Source organism: Impatiens glandulifera, chromosome 2 (assembly GCF_907164915.1).
Source record: "Impatiens glandulifera chromosome 2, dImpGla2.1, whole genome shotgun sequence".
NCBI lineage: Eukaryota > Viridiplantae > Streptophyta > Magnoliopsida > Ericales > Balsaminaceae > Impatiens > Impatiens glandulifera.
Genome location: NC_061863.1, coordinates 49,989,943 through 50,012,982, shown reverse-complemented (window position 1 = coordinate 50,012,982; position 23,040 = coordinate 49,989,943). Strand labels below are relative to the sequence as shown.

At 29.9% G+C, this 23,040-nt stretch overlaps 3 protein-coding genes and 1 pseudogene across 3 annotated transcripts; 2 read left to right on the top strand and 2 right to left on the bottom strand.

The window, feature by feature from the left end:
- Positions 1-4,250: 4,250 nt before the first annotated feature.
- On the top strand, positions 4,251-6,573 carry LOC124923631 (protein DELAY OF GERMINATION 1-like). Its single transcript, XM_047463593.1, has 2 exons — positions 4,251-4,711; positions 6,209-6,573. The coding sequence occupies exons 1-2, from the start codon at positions 4,280-4,282 to the stop codon at positions 6,461-6,463; spliced, it is 687 nt and encodes a 228-aa protein (XP_047319549.1). The 5' UTR covers positions 4,251-4,279; the 3' UTR covers positions 6,464-6,573.
- A 4,356-nt stretch (positions 6,574-10,929) lies between these two features.
- LOC124924839 lies at positions 10,930-12,199 on the bottom strand (annotated as a pseudogene).
- A 484-nt stretch (positions 12,200-12,683) lies between these two features.
- Positions 12,684-13,179, bottom strand: LOC124924838 (2S seed storage albumin protein-like). The gene has a single exon (XM_047464828.1). The coding sequence runs from the start codon at positions 13,164-13,166 to the stop codon at positions 12,684-12,686; it is 483 nt and encodes a 160-aa protein (XP_047320784.1). The 5' UTR covers positions 13,167-13,179.
- A 7,949-nt stretch (positions 13,180-21,128) lies between these two features.
- LOC124924837 (protein DELAY OF GERMINATION 1-like) lies at positions 21,129-22,323 on the top strand. Its single transcript, XM_047464827.1, has 2 exons — positions 21,129-21,665; positions 22,075-22,323. Exons 1-2 carry the CDS (start codon positions 21,129-21,131, stop codon positions 22,321-22,323), a joined length of 786 nt encoding a protein of 261 aa, XP_047320783.1.
- Positions 22,324-23,040: the final 717 nt, after the last annotated feature.

The window sequence follows — 23,040 nt, the reverse complement described above, 5'->3', positions numbered from 1 at the left end:
AACGAGAATATCCATAAATTAAGTATTCTCAACCGTAATGTTATAATACTTTAACACAAAATCAAATACTATAGAACCTTAATTAAGTGATATCACCCCCGTATTTTTCGAAAAATTCTTTGTGTTCGTAATTTCAACAAAAATCAACAAATTAAATAAATAATATTACTTTTGAAAAGAATAGATCAACTAGTCAAGAGAATATGTAGAAATTAAATATTCTCTAACATAATACTTCTATAATTTGAAACCTAATACCTCTAAGTCCAAAATTTCATGCCATGCAAATACCAATCACTATAAAACCTACATTATTAAGTGCATTTCATTTTTTTTTTAAATTTTGTGTTTCTATCCATGTAAGGAAACAAAATAGGTTTATCAAATTATTTTTAAGACTAAACAATTATTTCTAAGAAATGTAGGAGTCAGGGGTGTTATAGTTGGTATTAGAGACACCCCTGACTCTTACATTTCTTAGACCGAGTGAGGGATGTTTTAAAATGTTAACATACATAAACGGAAAACAGTAACATATGTAGAAAAGTTGTATATATATAAGTGGTGCTACAAAAATTCGGTATTTTAAAACCAGACACGGTCCTTTACAACAAAAATATTTAAGATATGGTCCATTGTTACAAAAACTACGGTCTTTAAGTGCTAGACCCTAAAAAGTACTCAATCTTCAGTCTTTGTCCCTCCCTTCACACACATTCCCTGCACCTTTCCCCGCTCTAAGTCTTCCTTCATCATATCCAATAAAATCTATTGTTGTGTACCTACACCACACAAGCATAGTGAGTCTAAAGACCCAACAAATATTTAAAAGATTATAGAAAAGACATTTAGAAACTTCTTGGTATTGAAATGCTGGTTTATAAAATCATTTCTCATAGTGATGGAATAGTAACATCTTGAGCACATATTTGGACCCTTGACCTTGAGAGATGATTCTCAAAGTGAGGTATCCGTTTTGAGCACATATTTGGAGGGCACTCTTCAGAGTCTATCCCTAAAGTCCACAACCTGGTTAGACACATTCTATGTGGGTAGATCTTCTGATAGCTCATGTTCAGAAGTCAGTCCCATAATAAGCAACCAATATTTTAGAATCGGACTACTAGAGCTCATGTTGGCTAGTCTTCCTCCCATATATGTCAAAATCAAACATCATTATTCACTATGGTTTCCATAAAAACATATCATACCTTGAAAACAAATTATACCTTGGAAAAACATATTATACTTTGGAGAAACAAATTATATCTTGGAGAAACAGATCATACTTTGAAACACAAATTTATACTTTGGAGAACATATTATACTTTGTAAAACAAATTATACTTTGTAAAACAAATTATACTTTGTAAAATAGATTATATAAAGCTGGTGTGGGTTTTTAGAGATGGGTTGAGAAAAGAACTTGCCTTAGACGATCTTACTAAAGTGAATAAAGTTCTTCAATGGCTTCTAAAGTATGCCTTCTTGCTTTTTTAGTAAAGAGGAAGATATGATAAAATGAATGAATATGAGCAGTATATATATGACTCAATAAGGGCTGATCATCGGTTGGTCGTAGTATGGGTTAAAAAATTATTTAATGAAAATGGTTGGTCATGGTCTTGTCATAGGCATGGGTTGGACAAGTTGATAATGAAAAGGGCTGGTCATAGCCTTGTCATAGGCATGGACTGGACAAGATGATAATAAAAAGAGTTGGTCATAGCCTTGTCATAGACATGGGTTGGACAAGTTGATAATGAAAAGGGTTGGTCATAGCCTTGTCATAGGCATTGGTTTAATAATTGTTTAATGAAAAAGGCTTGTCATGACATGGGGTGACATATGCATGAGGTGGCAGAAGTATGGGTGACTAAAGTATGAGTTTGCACAAGCATGAGGTGACGTAAACATGGGTTAAGTGAAGCATGATGTGACATAAGCATGAGGTGACAGAGGTATGAGTTAGTTAAATTATGAGTAAGGCAATAATATCCTTAGTCGGACCCCTCGGTCCTAACTCAGTTTTTTCTCGGTCTTGATCCTTTGATTTTCATCGGTCCTAAACCTCTGCTCTTCCTCGGTCTTAAGTTTAGGCCAAAACCGAAGATGCTCGGTCTAAAGTGAATTTTTGGGTGTGACATCTCTACCCTACTTAAAGGAATTTCGACCTCGAAATTAAAACGTACCGAATAAATCGGGATACTTTTTTTGCATGTCTTGCTCAACCTCCCAATTTGCCTATTCGATGGAATGATTGCTCCAGAGAACCTTCACCATGCTGATCTCCTTATTTCTCAACCTTCTTATCTGCTTGGAAATTATTTGGGTTGGAACTAATTCTTCATAAGTCAAGTCAGGTGTCCACTTCATAATGTCATGATGAATGACATGGGTTGGATTTGAAATATACTTTCTCAGGTTGGATACATGAAAAACGTTGTGAACTGTATCAAGATTTGGGGTAGGGAAAGTCTATAAGTAACCTCACCTATGTCCTCTAGAATTTTAAAGGGTCCAATGTACCTTGGGTTCAACTTGCCCTTCTTCCCGAATCTGATGATACCTTTGTAAAGGGAAACCTTCAAGAAAACGTGGTTGCCTCTGTTGAAAGTAGATCTCTCTGTTTCTTGTCAGCATAGCTTTTCTGTCTACTTTGAGCTGCTAGAAACCTCTCCCTAATTTTTCCCACTAGTGCCACAGTGTTAAATACGACTTCTGGCCCAATATCAACTCTCTCGCCTACTTCATCCTAGTGTAGAGGTGTCCTGCACTTCTTCCCGTACAAGGCTTCAAAGGGTGTCATTCCAATGGAAAGTCTGAAAGCTATATATTGTTGTATGTGAATTCAATCAAAGGCAACCTTGATTCCCAATCACCTCCGAAGTCAATTAAACAAGCCCGCAGCAGGTCTTTCAGAGTTTGGATCACACTTCGGATTGACCATCGGTTTGAGGGTGGAATGCAGTACTGAAGGACAGTTTCGTGCCTAGACTCTTGTGAAGACTTTCTTAAAAATGTGAAGTAAAACGTGAGTCTCGGTCTGATACTATCCTTGTTGGTATGCCATGCAGTCGAACTATCTCTTGCAGGTACATCTCCGTATATTGTGTCATTGAAAATGTTGTTCGAATTGGTAGAAAATTAACGAATTTGTTGAGACGGTCCACTATGACCCATATGATATTCATCTTTTGCAGGAAAATGTCTCTAACAAAATAATTCGGATAGTAAACCGCGATACAAATTATAATTATCATCATCGGTATTTTATCCATCTCATCTTGATTGCTGAAATACCATATGTTTTTATAAAAATTAAAATCGTTGAATACAAATTGAACTTGTTTGATATTTGTTTTTATTTTTATTTTTATTTCAAACCTAATATTTTATATTATTTTCACTTTATGTCATCACTCATTCTATCCAATTAAATATCTTTATATCTTTATATTTTTATTTAATATTTTCTCTCTCATTTATCTTTCTCCAAATATAGTCTCGTCTATCTAAAAGTTCTAGAAAAGTCTTTAAACTGTATATCCACAAGTTAGAATGGTCTAGAAACTGTCTATACCAAAGCTAGAATGGTCTAGAAAGATCTTTAAATTTTAAAGAATTAAGGTTTTACTCCAAACCCAAATAAAACCAGAAAGATGAAATAAGTTCAATTGTGTATTTATGTCATACCCTCTACTTCTCTTCATTCAAATATTTTGAACTAAAATATGTTTTTTTTTTTAATTATTGATTTAAAAAAACATAATTAAAATAATGAAACAAGGTTTGTTAAAAAAATAATAAAAGCATTATTCTGATTCGGGTTTTTGAATAAACTAAAAAGGGAAAAAAATAATGATTGATGATGATTTTGAGGAGGCGATGATTATTTTTGGTAAAAAGACTTAAAAAGTATTAATATGTATGAATAAAATAAAAATTAATAATTTAAAATAAAAAATATTTTAGTATTTTTTTAATGAAATGAATAACGTAATTGTAATTATTGAGAAGTGATTGATTGAAAATTTAATTTTAAATAAATTTTAAAAAAAAAATTTACAAAGTAAGTCCTAAGCCTTCATTCCTACATATTATATTATATTATATTATATTATATATATATATATATATGTATATCGGTCATTTGCAATTATTTCTTTGTGAACGAACGAACCGGATGGAATCATCAGGTGGTAGCAATATTGACGACAACGAAAACTCCGCCGGCGGCGGAGACCACGGCCGGTTCAAGTACTGCTACGCTAACTGGATGGCACAACAAGAAGATGACCTAGAACTACTCTGCCGTACTCTGTCCTCCGACTCCGATCCCCATAATAATGACGTAAATCTGCTGGCTGCGGTGGAATTGGTGTTGGGTCATCTCCAAGATTACCTGGATAATCGGTCTCAGTCAGCTCGCTGCGAACCGCCGTGTTTGTTCCAACCATCGTGGTCCACGGATTTCGAGAAGTCGATCCACTGGATGGGCGGCTGTCGAGCCACCATGTGTGTCAGGTTGGTGTATGCGCTTTCTGGGTTGGAGGTGGAGGAGGCACCATTGATGGAGTATGTTCGGGGAGGGAGGAGGAGAGAGAATCTCGGCGAGATTTCTGATCATCAGTTTAATCTCATCAAAACCCTCCAAATTAACACCATCAGGGAAGAAGACAACCTCTCTGCTCAAATTGCTACTCTGCAGGTATATATATACTATAAATAACACGCCGACAATTTGGTGCACATAAGATATACTAGATTGAATTGTGTCATGTTTTTAGAGAAGATAATAAGGGAAAAAAATTAATCCAAATCCATTTTTTTTTATCCTAACTTTGTTGGGTTGTGTTTTTTTCTTCTATAAATCTGACAATAATAATATAAGAAATACTTTATTGACTTGACTTTTCTTAACTCCTCTTTAAGGACTATGTTTTAATCATTTGGAAAAAATAATTAAAAATTAAAAATTTAAAACGGAATAATGATTTATTGGATGAGAGGAAGAATGGATTTATTTTTGTTGCCAAAATCAAACCAAGAGCTTGTATGATCTTTGGGTGTTTTTTTTTAATAAAGTTTGGGTTTTTTCTAAATAACTTTGTTTGATGGAATTAGTAATGTTTTTAATTTTTTTTTCAATTATACCCTCCTCTCTCTTATTTAAATGAAATAATTTAATTTATATTAAATTAAATTTTAAAATATAATAATAAAAAAAATTACAGATATATTAATATTAATTTTTATTAATACATAAATAAAAAATTAAATAAATATTAATTTTATAAATCACTGCTATTATAATTTTGAATATTATTTAAAATAATATAATATATTATAATTTTATTTATATTGTGTATATATTTTTATTTAATATAATTAATATAAAAATTTTATATAAAAATTTTATAAGATAATAATTAGAATATTTATTTAGAATAATTATTTAAAGTTAGTTTATATCAAAATAAAATTAAATAAATTTTTTATAAATATTTTATTTAAATAAGATATATTTATAAATTAATTAATATTTTTTATTTGAATATATTTAACTTTATTTTCTAGTATAATTATTTATTTAAACTATTTAAAATTTAAATTTATATTAGATAATATATTATGTTATAATTTTATTTTTATTTAATATAATTTTTTTAAATGAAATAAGTTATTAATTTATTTTATATGAAAATAAATTTTATAATATAATCAAATAAATATAAGAGATAATATATATTTATAAATGAATTAATATTTGTTAGTCAAATATATTAATTTTATTTTTTAATATAATTATTTATTTATTTGAATTATTTAAAATTTAAATATTATATTAGATAATATAGTGTGTTAAGTTGAATTTGTATTGAGTTTTAATTTTTATTTAAAGTAATTAATAAAAATAATATTAAATTTAATTAGAGAGTAATTTTCATATTTAAATGATAAAATTATTTAATTTTATAATTAATAAAATATTTGAATTTTAGGATAAAAATTGAATTTTATCTCAAAAACTCTTTCATCAAATGAGAGGCTGAGTCTATTTTCTTTTGTTCACAATTATTTTGTCAACCTATTTCCTCTATTGACTTATTTCATTCAATTGCAGATATTATCATTTATTTAGTAAGATTAAATATTTTGATATTTTAGTTAATAGTCTTTTTAAGACCAGACAAATTGCTGTTAGGGACATATTGAAGATCAACCTTTATTGAGAATTGGCAATTGCTCGAGGGGAATGGGAGAGTCTAGCAAATATGAGGTGAAGAGAGCAATGGAGAAGTTGTTGAAAGAAGTGAACAAGCTGAAGATGGACACAATCAAAGACCTGCTTATCAATATTTTAACGCCAATTCAGGCGGTCGAACTGCTGATCGCCTCAAAGAAACTTCATCTCTTACTCCCTCAATGGGACAAACAAGACCAGGGACCAAATCCTTAATGCCATGAAGAAATAGAAGGAAACTACTAGCATCTCAACCAAATAAATGTCCCTTCTACAAATAAGAAGTAATATCATCACATATACAAACAGGACGGCAATGGGTTAAAATAAGGGAAACTGTGGGAATAAATTTTAGAGAAATATTTTGGGGAGACAATTTATGAGAGAGAATGACTTGGTGCTGATTGCTGAAAAAATAACATATCTTTTTTCTCTCTTTCCTCACACATTTTCATTTTTTCAATCAATAAGGTGATTTCAAGTTATTTTTTGAATTTCCCTCACCCAAATTTCCCATCAGAAGAATGTCAATTTTATACACCAAGTTGTAAGAAGGTGTCAAATTTACTTATAAGTATCAAAATTCCATTTATATGTATGAACTTGTCCAAAATGTGTCAAATATATTTAAAATAACAAAAATGTTAAACGGTGTTAAAATTTTTGCCACATGTAATATCCACATATTTTTTATTTTTTTAAATTAACATTACTTTAATTATTTTTCCATTTAAACAAAACTTATTTTTACTTTCTCTCTCATCCCTCCACAACTCTTCATTTTTTTCTAACTTTTCTCTCTTTGATTAACTTAAGTTCTTTTGGATTTTTACCTTCTTCTAACCTTCAAGTACTCCTTAACTGAACTTTAAATAGTCATCATCGTTGGTGGAAGTTTTTGTTGGCCGATTCCTAAATCATAGACGTTGTGGCCAAAATCTTCATTAGTCGAACCCTAAATCATTGTCGCCGTTAGCGGACACTGCCGAATCAAGGTAAAATCTCCCTTAACCGACTTGTTTTAATTTTAGTTTTCATAATACTCACCCTGTTAAACTTTATCAGCTCCCAGACGTAACCCCCAAATCCAAGTCTTTCTCAGTTAAACCTTACACTATCATCATCATTGGTTGAAACATTCATTGATCGAATCCTAAATTGTCAATGTTGTGGTGAAGTCTTTGTTGGTCGAATCATAAATTGTCAGTGCAGAACAATTTTTATAATTAATCAATTAAATAATATTATTAATAATAAAATTACTCATAGATGGAGAAATGAAGAGAGAAATATTTAAAGAAAATGATAAGTTGTGAGGGTAAAGAAAGAGAAAATAAATAAGAAAAGATTTTAATGTTTTGTTTGAATAAAAAATAATTAAAGTAATGTCAATTTAAAAAAATAAAAAATATGTGGATATTACATGTGGCAAAAATTTTAACACCGTTTAACATTTCTGTTATTTTAAATATATTTGACACTTTTTGACAAGTTCATACATATAAATGAAATTTTGATACTTAATAAATAAATTTGACACCTTCTTACAACTTGAGTGTAAAATTGACATTCTTCTCAATTTTGAACCATTTTTTTAGAACAATGAGTTTCACAGTTTCGCTTCTTCGTATGATTAATCCCCACAAGTTAAAACACATAACTTGTAAACACACTTAATCATTTGACTAGACGCATAACTAGTCGTCTGACGGGTTCAAAACTCATCTTGTTGCCGCTTGCGAATGCCAACTTTCTCATTAAGGGTTAAACCCATAATATCCACTAAATACATAACTGATCTTTGTGTTGGTATTAAAAGAAAACAAAATAGACTTGTCAAATTACTTTTGAAAAAAATATGAGAAAATAAAAGAATATTCACTAATGAAAGTACTTTTAAACATGATGCGATAATATCAAACTTAATATCTCTCAAATTTTAAAACTAACCTTAACAAACAAAGTGATATTGCTCCCAATTTTCTTTTTGTTTATATCTGCATATGGCAACAAAATAAATTTATAAAATTATTTTTAAGAGTCAAACACTAGACAGAGAATAGCACTTAAGTGCTTGTTTGAGAAAGTGGTTTCTTGGGATTTATTTAGAGGATTTTGTTTGATTAGAAGTGGAAAAAAATTAATTTTTATTTATTTTTGATTAAATTGCCTTTTATTTTTCTAAATTATTAAATAAGTATTTTAAAAGATAAATAGATTAATTAAATTAATTATGTGATGGTTGAATTTTAGAATAAAAACTGAGTTTTATCCTAATGGCCTATTCATTAAACAAACCCTTAAATATATACAACTCATGCAAACTTTAACATGGAATGTAGATCAATTTCCAAACAAGTAGTACTTAACACTAAGTAGAAAACTAAGCTTTTGTAACTTATGGTGGCTACCATTTTCTTTGTTTTTTTTAATGTAGGAAGATCATGCTTTTGCGTGGGCAAAATAAACCATTTATGCCATAAAAATTAAATCATAACAGAATGTAAACTTGATCATAGTTGATTTCAATTCAACTACTGTATTTTTTTAAAACAATTGTTCATTAATGTGTTTTATTTTTATTTTTATAAATAGATAGATCTATTTTAAACCCCAAACCTTACTTACTCTATTATGGTCGATAATTATTAACTTAAAAATTTTTACTTTGTAAAAAGAGGTGAATATTTGTAAACTTGATTCAATCATGGTGTACACATTCATTTTTCACCCCCTAATTTTATAGTTTATGTTTTTAATAAGTCTGAGCCTATAAAATTTTTCGAATTCATTCACGGGCTTATTACACGATCTATTTTAAAACAATTGAGTTTTGGGAAATAATTTTTTTGAATTCTTAATAAGTTAAGTTAGTAATTTTTTTAAGTTACAACACTTGAGGAAATTGTTATACTTGGAATATTCAAAGTTGTATTTAAATTAATACCTTGAATATTTATAAATAAATAAAGTCATACAAAATATATATATTAACGTTTTTTAATTTAAAAATAAAGATTCGTATGTATGATTTTTTTTTTATTAGATTAGTTGTTTTAAATTGTTAGATTAGTTGTCGATTAGATTAGTTGTTAATTAATTTTTACGATTTTATTTTGAATAAGTTAGTTAACATTTTTATTATAATTGTTAAGTAGGAATAATTAAATATAAACTTGTTTATTTGTTTTTTTTAACAAATTTTTTTATAGGATGAAGCGATGTTTAAAAATAAAAGATAATGAGTAAAAAGAAGTGCCTTAAGTCAAAAAAGAAAAAAAAGGTGGCTAAAAAAAGGGAGGAATTTGCAAAGGAGGAAGATTCAGCTGAAGAAAAAGCGTGAAGGCTTGATCATTTTTTTTTTATTATTAATTAAAATGATCAAGGATTGCATCATTATTAATTAAAAGCTTAAATCATATTGTATGAAAATTTGACATTTAGTGACATGTCAAGTAAGTGGAGATTGCTCCATTTAAAAAAAAAACATTTGTACATGTTTAAAATGATTTCTCTTTCTATGTCAAGTGTGTTAAATAAGCCTTTGGGCACTAAGGTTACATAGTTTTGTTTATAAATACCCTTCTTAACACATTTTGCACAATAAAAACTTTTTTCATTCACTAACCCCTTAGGCTGCCTAACCAAAATTCTGATTTTCATTCTCTAATGCCCTTAGCCTGTCCCTTTGGAATTTCCTAGCAACATATATCTATGAGTGCATGACTCTAACCAACTAAGTTATTGTGGTTCAACGAAAATGAATCGGTAGGTAAATGATGAAAAATTATTATTTTATTTTTAACCGTACAAATGTACGAAAACCTCACTAGTATATATAATCACATTTAACTATAGCATAAATCTTGAACTTACAACATATATCTACGAGTGCATGACTCTAACCAACTAAGTTATTATTTACTTTTAAGTTTTATATCCCTGATCTTCTAGCCTAACGATAACTAGAGATTAATATCCCTAGTCTGTTTTCGAGTCCGTCAGACGAATAACTTGCGTCACGTTAATAGTCGCACTCCATAAGTGAAGCGGACCCTAGCGTTTTGATTTTTTTATATATACATTTTAACTTCAACCAAATATTTTTATATACATAATATTTCATTTATTTATTTATAAATAACACGTAAATAATAAATTAACGGCGTTGAAACTGTTAGAAAAAAACCTTATTATTTTATAATTTTAACATACAATGATACAAACTTATAATATTTTTTATGGTTTAATATAGTAAGTCATGTGAAGAGAGAGATTTATAGTGTTTATATATAGATTTCAAAAATCTTAGTTTGGGTTTCTTCTCAAAATATTCAAATATACCAATTTACATTTAAAAATGTGTTATTTTCATATTGACTAAATATATTAAACCCAATTTTGTTCCTTTTATTTTAGTTCAAGACTTAAATCCAGTAATAAATAAGTTTGTTTAAAGTTTAAACATCAAAGCCAACCCAAAAAAAGCTGGGAAAATGGAATCAACGAGTGATAGTACTGATTAGAAATAACAAGCTTAAATATGGACAAATTAAGGAATGTAATTCAAGCATGCACACATGTATTTCACAAGTGGGATATCAGTAAATCAGTGTATTCTTTCTTTTATATCTATGCCAAATAGTAAATATGTTCATGGTCCACTCCAGTTATATTTTAACTGGATCTATATATCAACGGTGTCTCGAGGTCTGGGCGAGTTTTATGTACATGTCCGATATTGTTCCCAATTGATCTAAATCAAGACTCTCGAACTCTTCCATCACCAACGAGACATCTTCCCAATCCCATCTCCTTCAACTTGTATATGACAAATTCAGCAACTCTGTTGTGCCAAAAATAAGCATAACATAAGAAAAAAGACAACAAAATAAACATTTTAAAGACATTTATTCAATCATACCATTATTACCCTACAACCCCATCATTGTCAATATCAGCCCTCTCTATATCATTACTTGTCATGTTTTTCCCAAGAAAAACATTTGGCCAATTCCCTCTGTCTCCTTTCAGTGTTCATCTCCGCAATACAAAGGAAAAAATGTCCAAAGAGTAACGATTCCTATCAAAATTCAAAACACTCCGAAAATACGTCCATCTTGTGTTGAGAAGCTCTTATCTCCATACCCAAGAGTTGTAATAGTAGAACAAACGCAATAGAACCATTACCAGAAATATTGTCCCTGTAACTAGCTATCATCACCAACAGAAAGGAAAACACCATAAGACATTTGTATTTTGCTTTATTGGCTTCCATTTCCATTTCAATTTCTACACCATCAACATTTTGTCTATTATTATGATGATGCAATGTCTTAACCAGCAGAGCTTCTTGTTTCTCAACCAAGTAATCAGCTGCATGGCTTAGCATAAAACCGACCAAAGCCGTCCCAGAGAAGACGAAAACACATGCAAGAAGCTTTGAGGGAACACTGCTAGGAACAAGGTCACCATAACCAACCGTTGTCATAGTCACAATACAGAAATAAACAGCATCAAGAATCCCATTTGTTTTTTCTCCTGAAATTTGATTTCTAACGAGGTAGTAACAAATTGTGCCAATCCCCATGTAGCCAGATAAGAATAGCGTTACTTTCCTAAAACTTGTATGGATTCCTCCAGTCAGTTTATGAGGAAGACACTTATCATCATCATAATCATTATGATCAACTCCCTTGATTTCAGTGTCACTTCTGCGAATTCTTCTTCCTTGAAAATATCTGTTTTTAATGGTTTGAGGTATCTGATCTAATGATCCTGAGAGCAATTGCTATCAGCCATCATAATACTAAGAAACCCTGAAATTAGTTTGGTTTTAAACTGTAAGCCAAATGTTACAAAATGAAATTAGATAAAATATTGTGCATCAATGTTACGATTATCTATGGAAGAAAATCATTGAACAAAGAAATTTCAGTCACTCCCATTCATTTCCACCAAGTCCCCTGTTTTTCTTGATTTGTTCAACTGTATGAATTAACATATCCCAGCTGAGAATTACTTTCTGCAGAAGAGTTGGAGAAACATGTAGCTTCTCTCACTACTGTAAGTGAACAATTTGAATGAAAGAGATGAAAGTTAATACATAAAGAATACATTTTTATATATAAAAAGTTTAATTCACATTTAAACTCACTAGCATATTGAAAATAATTGGTGGGTTCGACTCACTGCTTAATTTGTCTAGAAACCTCTTCTCTTCTCTTTGTATTATTATTATTATTGATACTTCAGTTGTTGTTAGTTTCTTATATAGAAAAAAAAAAACACACATTTGCTTATTTATTATTATATAGACTGAGAGAATACATAATATCTGCCCAATCTATATATAGCTCTAGGAGACTAGGACAGGACACGACTGAATCCGTCTAATCTTAATTATTTATTACTATGGATATGTTTTGGTAATTGATCAGAACCATCTGGGGCTTCTTTCGAATGTGCAGCTTCGTGGGCTCACATCGCATCTTGATGGAAGTCTCTCTGCCTCCTCGACAATCTTCTTCTTCTGCCTCTGCTCAGTCTGGCCTCTTTCTTCTCCGCGTGTCTGTTGTTGTTGCTGACGGACAGCTTCTTGTAGTCCCTTGCAGCGGCATTGCTCATTGAGGTTCCTTAGTTGCTGGCAGCATTGATCTAGGTATTGATCCTCATCTTCGTTGTTGTCGTCTGTGGACATTGCCAACACGGATGATTGTCTGCGGAATTTCTCTTTAAGGTGCATCTGGCAGTGGCGGAGCTGTTGCTGTCTCTGGATTTGTTCTTGACATCTCTGTTGTGGTCGAGCAGGGTTAAAGTCTTCCTCCTCCTCTACCACGGTCACGGTGGTTCTGAAGGCAGTTGCCACGTGGGCAAGAGCGAAGAGGGCTAGAAGGGCGAAGATTGTGAGCTTTGCCATGATGTTGATGATGGAATTGTTGGTAATTAGATATGATAGATATGGTTGGTACTGATGAAAATGGAAGGAAGGGGCGGTGAGTTTATATACATGTTCTAGTTTATGTGCATGGTGAGAACGTGGAGCAGATCATGAATCAGCTGTTGTGCATGGAAGACAGCTTCTAACCTAACATGTCATTTTTTCAGGCATCCATCTCTCTGCCTTTTTGGTAGCTTGCTGACAGGCACCCAGACATTAGTACAGTTGATTCATTCACAAATAAACGATTCTTCAAAATTAAAACGCCAAGCCTTGTTTTTATTTAGGTTGTTCAAATAACCCAACAAAATCAATTATCACGTCACTCTCTTTTTCAACTATCAAATCAATCAATTCATTAACCAAAATACTAAAATACTTTCTATTTTAAATTATTGTTTATTTTATTTATATATATGAATACTCTTTAGATCTTTTAACAAAAAAAAATATTATTATTTTCTCAAAATCATCACCCATAATCATTATTTTCTCCGTATTTAAATAACCTAAAACGAATAAGGCTTCTAAAACCCATTAGGAAGCTAATAATAAAAAATTGGTTCCACATCAATTTAGGGCTAGATTGATCTTTGGTTATTAATCATTTTATTAATTAAAATATCAAAATTATTCTCTACTTAAATATTTCATTTTATATTATTACAAAATAATATTAATATATATATCTTATATTTATTTTATTACGTTATAAAATTTATTTTCATTAATTTATAAATATATCTTATTTAAATTAAATATTTATAAAGAAATTTATTTAATTTATTTATATAAATTAACTTTAAATCATTATTCTAATAGACTTATTTGATTTTTGGTTATTATCTTATAAAATTTATTTAATATAAAAATTTTATATTAATTATATTAAATAAAAATAAATACACAATATAAATAAAATTATAATATATTATATTATCTTATATAATATTTAAATATTTATAATAATGATTTATAAAAAATTATTCATTTAAATTTTAATTTATATAGTAATGAAAGTTAATTTTAATTTATATATAGTTTTTTTTAATATTTAATATGTATTTTATTATACTTTAATATAAATTAATTTATTTTAAAAATGTATTATTAATTGGAGAGCAGGGAGAGAGGGAGGTATTATTGGTATTAAGAATTAAAAAACTAGTTTTTTCCTAATTTCATCAAATAAGGTTATTTGGGATAAAATTCCAATAAAACCCTAATAACCCTTTCCTCAAACAAGCTCTTATTCTAATTTACTTGGCTTGCAAGTGTGTTGGACCTCTATCTACAATTGATATTGTCGGAGATAATTTCAACTAGGAATGACAATGGGTATCCGTATGTCTGATACTTGTGGGTACCCGATAGTCGAATTCAGGTATTTTAAATCGGGGTCAGAGTTGGGGTCGGGCATGAGGAGAAGGAGAAGGTACCCGGTCAGGTACAGGGTCGGGGATGGGGAGTCTGCGAAAATCAAACCCGATACTCGGCTATATTAATATTAAATTTTTTTTATTAAAGTTTAATGTGACTTTCAAATGTTTAATAATTACAAATGTATTTTAAATACAATATTTAATTTAATCTTATCCACACTTCACTCCAAACATAGTCATAAATACACTACACTCCAACTTTAATTTTTTTATATTTCCCAAAACATATTTCTCTACATAAATTTTCAACTTTAACTTTTATTTTAATAACAAAATATTACTTTCTCTCATCATTCTTCGTACTGTATTTTTTTAATGTTCATTCTACTTTTTCTTCACTATAGTTTATCTTCTTCAAAATTTACAAAAATTATGAGGTAGGTAAGTAATATTTCTATTTGTATTTTTAATATTTCGATATTACTAATGTTAAAATTATTTATTATGTGTTTCTTTTTCTTCAATCTTTATAATGTTATAAGTATTTTAATCGGGTAATGGGATACTCATCGGGGATCGGGTACTTGACGAAATCAGGGATATGTATAGAAATAGAGATAACCGTCAGGTTCAGGGTTAGGGGTGTTCAATATTTGCTCTGAACCGAATATCCGACCGAATTCGAATTCACCGAATTCGAATAAACCGAATTCGAATTTCATTTTTGGTTTTCGAATCGAATTTCAAACCAATTCGAATTCAAATACGGTTTTCGAGTTTGGATTTCAACTCGAAAACCAAACCGAAAACCGAATTCATTTTTTATTATTTTTTTTTCTATTTTTTTTCCAAACTTAGCTTAAAACAGAGTTCAAAATAATCAAATTATATTAAAAGAAAAAGAAAACAAAAGCATTAGTGGTCTAGTGGTAGAATAATATCTTGCCGTGGTATAGACTTGGGTTCAATTCCTGACTGGTTCTATTTATTTTGAGTTATACAATTCCAAAAATTAAAAAAAAAACGAAAAATTCGGTTTGAATTCGAGTTATTTGAATTCGGTTCGGTTTTTGAATGGACTAAAAAAAATAAAAATTCGAGGGGTCGAATAGTGAAATGAAATCGGGTTCGGGGATGAGTACTTCACTACCCGTCGAGTAGGATACATGCTGTTATCCCTAATTCCAACCACACTAGGAAATCGTGGATAAGGCCTCTATCTACTATTTTAATTCGAGTCGGAATTGATTGTCCCATGTTATTGACATTTATTCTAGCCCATTTTAAGGTTTTAGCCAATGTCGTTTCATCAATATCCAGAATCACCATCAAAAGTTATCCATCTTTGTAATTGTTTTAGAATTCCATAAATGAACAATAGACCAACACTACGAATCTATGAAGATTTTAACTCTTATAGGATTAAACAACACCCGTGAATTTGCTCCAATTTTGAAATTTGACTTCATGTCCGTAAAAATGCCAAATTGTGCCAGACACTTTAACTTTATCTATGCGGCTAGCAAACTTGATTAAATGGAATGAGCCACAAAAATCTTTAATCTCAATAGGACGCTCAATCAGAATAACCTCTATGGCCCAAGATTGGTGATCATCTACAGTGGGGCTAACCCCGTCCTAGGGTTCGTAGAGAGTCACAAGACTCGACTCGTGGGAGATGTTATCAAACTCGTTTGTCTCTGTAATATTATCGTTACAGCTGAAAACGTAATTTTCACAATACCTTCTAAAATTATGTTGTAAAATGACCCCTCTACATCGAGAGAAATGATGATCTGAAATGTATTATCACAGCAACGCTTAATTCTGCAAAAGTAACCGTGTCTATTTGAGCCGACCCATATCGATAAGTCTTTTTTTTATCTGAATCTTCCCATTTTGTGGAAAGGTTTTGAGGTCTCTTGGATCACTTCGCCAATAATCTCGCATCAGTAAGACTTAAGTGCTTACTTTGAGAGCAACACAAACCCTTCTCGGTGTATATGATAACTATTTTGTGTTATCGTTTTTTCTAGCTCAATAATTTTGTCACCAAATCTGATGGGATGACATCAATGTCCAAGTGCAGAGTTTTTGATACCCTCTGAATAAGAGAAACCCTCTCCAACTTGGGAGCCAACTAAGGGAGACAAAGATTTTCTAAGGGTTTCAATGATGGGTTGGGTTGGGCGACTGATTTAGAGTTAGGGTTATGGTGGGATGCCGATTTAATGTTAGAGTTAGGGTGGACATTCAATTTAGGATTATGATTAGGGTGGATAGTCGGTTTAGAGTTTATGGTTAGTGGGTTGGGGCGGGTAAGGAATAAGGAAGTTATGTAAGTGTTTGGAATGGAGTTTATGTAAGGAATCACCAGAAGTTTAAGAGTTCCCGTTGAACCTTCGCCTCATATTGTTCTCAACCGATATAAATTTATTGCTTTTTAATTTGACACAAATATTATTCATGTTTAGAAATAAAAGGTTAAATTCTTCTTCTCGAAATTCTACGCGATATCATGATTTAGATAACTTCAATTTTGGACATTGTTACACTTTGTTCAGTCAAGTAAGCTCGATTGAGCTTTGTTGGGGAAAATTGCGGTAGTCTAATATGTTTATCAAGATCTTATTTTAAGTGTTATTCGCAACGAAATTCTAACTGATGATGATAGATGTATGCTGAAAAACATTATTATTGTGAGTCATTGCCGTATGTGTTATAAGGAGGTGAAGACACATTCCATCATCTTTTATATTGTTAGGTTGTCCGCAAAAATTTAGATATTTTGTAAAATTTGATTGGATTAAAATAGGTTATGTTAAAGACCATCAATGGCTATTAAGGGACATGCATTTAAACTCTAAACCATGAATCGAGGCGGTTCAAAAAGCGAGACTTACAATATGTAGCTATGTCCTTTTAATTTTCTAGTTGAATATCTGGTTGGAAAAAATTGATAAATATTTAACAACCAAAATAAACCGTTAAAAATCATTCACAATGTCATTGACATAGAATTGACTATGTCGGAGATTATATTCGGAAAATTTATTGATTCGTTTGAGAATCTTATCGCTCTTTTTGAAAATCTTTAAGCCAACTAATTGTATTTATATTTACTGATTTTTTTTCATGTTATTTTTAACCTTAAATCTTTAAGTTGGCCCCAAGTATTATATTGTTTTTCTTATAAGAAAATAACATTTATATTTATAGTACATGATGAGTAGATGCTATTAATTTCTTTTAGGTAAGAAATGTAAATTAATCTGTGTATGAACATAAATGATTTACTAATTAAATTCCCACATTGAACTTAAGTGGTGCGTTTATTTTTTGCTAATTCATTAACTGAAAGTTAATGATTGTGAATAATCTTTTTTTTTTTTTTAAATCTGCTCCAAAAATAAATATAATAAGGAAATGCATGTTGTTTCTCCATGCTGCTGACCAAAAATGCACTGTTGTTTCATATATAAGCCCGTGTGTTATTTTTGTCATATACAACTTGTATTTATGTGCTTGAGTAAGATAGACAAAATAGTATGTGCTACTTTATTCATTTTATAAATTAATAAGTTGTTAGAGTACTGGTAACAATTGAGTAATAAGTTGTTAAACTAGTATTATTATCAAACATATTAAACACAATTACTATAAATTATGAACATTCTCGTTGATGCAAATGAAAAAAAATATAAACAAACAAAAATTAATAAAAAAAATTATAATTATATGTATTTAATGTTTAAAATTCTTAATAAATTACGAATAATATATTAAAATAAAAAATACAACACTATGTTAGATTGCAAGTTCGAAACACACCTATAACATTTTTAATTTTATTTTTAACCGTTTTAAGTTTAAGGGCGAGTCAACCCACAATCTGACTCAAGTATCCATTTACTCTCACATATATATCCAAATTAACCACAACTTTTGAACCGGAAATATGAATACTTTGAAATTATGCATCATTAATTATATATATATATATATATATTATTCAAATATTTTATTTAATAATATGTTGAATATTATCACATCACCTAATTGTATGTAATGAATAAATTACCCTATCAAAATTAATATATTGAATAATGATGTATATTGAGGATGCATAGCCAAAACTCAGATTTGTAGTATTTATTCAAATTTAGATATAACTATAAGTATCAAAAATTTAAGTCAATCAAATATATATTACATTTGCAGGGCTGATCCAAAGTTGAGAGAGACCTTATAGTCATTGTTTTTTATTTTTATAATTGAAAACATTAATAGCTTTTATTAAATTTAACAAAAATAATCCAGTTAAATTACTTCAATGTTATAATAATTTTAATTAGGTAAGGTTCAAACTGTCTTTTACCTATTAAATATTGATGCATCTAAATCATTTAAAACATATAATAGATTAGTAGTATATAAATTTTAACATAAAAGTGATATTATTCTCTTAATAACTTTTAAATAATTCATTAATTATATATTTAAATTATCAATTAAAATATTAAAATACTTTGTATTTATTTTTTTCAAATATTATTTTTGTTAAATATTATTACCATTTAAATATTTTTTTATCTAAAATAATTATATATATATATTTTATATTTCTCTAAAATAACTTAAGTGTCATGTCGACCAAAATGCACATTCAAACTGTCGTCGTTGGTTTATTAAATTTCAAAACATCGGTTTGATCGATTCTGAACGGTTAGAAGATCGGTTTAATTCAATTTTAGTCCATTTACAAATTTGTTTAGATAGATTAAACATATATATCAAGCACAACTAAATACATTGAATTTTAATTTTTTTTTATTAAACATCACACTAACACTATGAGTGTGAGTCAACAATTTTAAAATTAAATTTGTCTAATAATTAATCCTTAATAGTCTACTAACAAATCTTTACAATGGTATTATTATTTTAAAAGTGTATTATCACCTGATAACTATAATATATGAGTGTTTAAGATTCGATTTTTGTTATCGTTTTATTTAAACATTTGATCGATGTAAACGTTTTGAGCGATTTTAGTGGCAGCGAATCTACCAACCGAACAATACTGTAAAAAAAATCATAATAAATTCGATTTAATATTCAGTCTAGTTTGAGCCGTTGTTGATTCGGTTTAATCAGTTTAGACGGTTTACTTATACCTTAATTCTATATATTCTCACTTTTATGTGTTATAATTTCTTTCAAATATCTTTAAAAAAAAATGGTCATAAATCTTTCATATGGCAGAATATATGAGGCATGTTCAATTATGGTGATTGTTTTGGCTTATATTCTTATATAATAGACACCTGTATCTTATAAATAAATAAATAAATAAATAAATAAAACTCTCAGAGTTTTGGATGCAGCCTTCTTTTCTTGTCGTCACACCTCATCCATATCAAAATTTTCAAAAGTACTATAACTGTCTACGTACGTACAATGTAGACATCCTCCTAAAATAATATTTTTTCTCAATTAAAATTTAATATTACAAATATAATATAAAATAATTGTTTATCTATGGTCGGTAAAAATGTTAAGGACCATTCTTTTCTATGAAGAAACCTCTGGGTAGCAACCGACTCTTATTGTAGTTTTCTGAAATTTATTTTTGGAATAAACCATTAGTCTTGTTACACGTTCACATATTAATGGATGACAATGCAACGAATTAGACAAAGAAATACAGCTCATTCTATTTCAAATATATTTTTACTGGTTTCGAAAATTTTAGAAAGAAAAATCAATAAATATAGTGGAATGTGTAATTTATTAAAATTCATAATATTATAAAAAATAAAAAAACTTACAACTTTTATAAAAAGTAAAAAAATTAACATATTATATATATAATTGTGTATACTAGGGTTCAGATTGAAATCGAACCGATGTCACAAATACTATATTCGTTCAACTATCAATTAAACCAAAAATCGTCTCAAACAGAACCATTTCAGGATTGAAAACCCGTGATAAAAAAATTATAATTAGCATTCCCAGTGGAAATACCATGTGCTTTAAAAGTTAATAAATACAATGAGCTTGTTATATTTTCTTCCTTATTTTCACTTTATATATTATTATCACTCATTTTATCTGATTAAATATCAAAATAACTTTTATTTCATATTTTATCTCTATCAAGAAGTCTCGTCTATCTAAAAGTTCGAATGATCCAGAATGATCCAGAAAGATCCAGAATAGTAAAGAATGGTACAGAATGGTCTTTAAACTTAAAAAAATAAAAGATTTTATGCCATACCCAAATAAAACACACCAAGATTAAACAAGTTGAATTATGTATTTATGTCTTACCCTCTACATAAGTACTCTAAACAATAATGTGATTTTTTTAAAATTATTTAATTAAAATAATGAAAGAAGATTTGTTTTCCAAGAAAAACTTTATAAACACATAGGTCGGTCCCTCATAGGTCCTCCCTCCCTCCTTCCTTACATATTATATATATATATAGCAGCTCCAAACAGAGGCCATTAGCAATTATTTTCTGTGAGAACTAACGCGATCGAGTTTATGATGGAATCATCAAGTGGTATCAATATTGACGACGACACCGGAAACCTCACCGGCGGCGGAGACCACGGCCGGTTCAAGTACTGCTACGCTAACTGGATGGCACAACAAGAAGATGACCTAGAACTACTCTTCCGTACTCTGTCCTCCGACTCCGATCCTCATAATAATGACGCAAATCTGATGGCCGCGGTGGAATCGGTGTTGGGTCATCTTCAGGATTACTTGGATAATCGTGGGTCTCAGTCGGCTCGATGTGAATCGCCGTGTTTGTTTCTTCCGTCGTGGTGCACGGATTTCGAGAAGTCGATCCACTGGATGGGTGGCTGTCGAGCCACTATGTGTATCAGGTTGGTGTATGCTCTTTCTGGGTTGGAGTCGGAGGCTGAAGCGCCGGTGATGGAGTATCTCCGGCTCCGGGGAGGAAGGAGGGAGAATCTTGGCAAGATTTCTGATCATCAGTTTAATCTTATCAAAACCCTTCAAATCAAAACCATCATGGAAGAAGATAAACTCTCTGCTCAAATGGCTATTTTGCAGGTATATACCATACGCCGACATACTATACCAGATTGAATTGTCATGTTTTGGAAAAGACAAGGGTGTTTTCGTATATTAATACCAAAAAAAACAGGTTTTTCTTAAAAAAATTATCCAAACCCAAAAAACCATGAAAGAAAACTACCTCCTTGTTGGTGGGTTGTGTTTTATTAAAATAAATCCTCTCCCACCCACATGACATAAGTCTATTTTTTCTTCAAAACATTATTTTGTCATGATTCTCTTACCTCTTTTGACTTATTACATCGAATTGCACATATTATTTTATTTTATTTTGTATGTTAAGTTTTTCAAATAAAATATTTTGATATTTTAGTTATTAGTCTTTGTTCTAAGTCACAACACAAACACGGAACAATTTGATTGCAATAATAATATACGATATTAGGGGCGCATCGAAGATGAGCGGCTATCGAGAATTGGCAATTGCTCGAGGGAAATGGGGGATTCGAGAGCAGTAGAGAAGTTGTTGAAAGATGCGAACAAACTGAAGATGGACACAATAAAAGAGCTGCTTACCAATATTCTAACACCAATTCAGGCAGTGGATATGTTGGTGGCCTCGAAGAAACTTCATCTCTTCCTCCCTCAATGGGACAAGACCAGGGACCAAATCCTTAATGCACCAAATCCCTGAAACAAAACAACACAGACTGAGCCATAGATCATGTTACATGATCTATATATACTCTGCATGTTTTTTTGTAGTGTTTGATCATATATAATACTAATTATGTTTAAGTCTCTGGCTAAGTAAGAGTACTGAATATTATTATTTGTAATATATACATGTATCATTTAAATTGAGTATAGTTGTAGTAATAGTATTTTTTTTAAAGAGGATAATCATATAAGTAGTCAATTAGACAAATTAATTATGGTGATGACACATGTGCCCTAGTTAATTATCCATATATATAATTAAGCCTGTCTTTCTCTTAATAAATGGCATTGGCCTCATTCTCCTACTCTCTAAGGCCTAAGCTTATATTTATTTATTTATAATCAAGCAATTAGATTCAATTTATTTATATATTCCTATTATATAGTTTGCTGCCATCAATTTATCAATTCATATTATTAATATTTGCGGCTGACAGGTGGAAACTTAGAAATTTAGGATTAGTATACATCTCTTATTACTGTTAGAGAGAGTTAGCCTCGAGTTTTGGACTGCCCCAGTCCTGATAGAAAAAAATCGATATATTTTTGTTGCCCTAACTATAGTCTAAAATATTGATAAAAAAAATTCGTTTTTGATGAGATTTAAACCTATAGCCATATAAATTTTATATGTTATTATCTTTGAACCACAAAACTATAAACATTTTATACTTAAATTTATAATAAAATT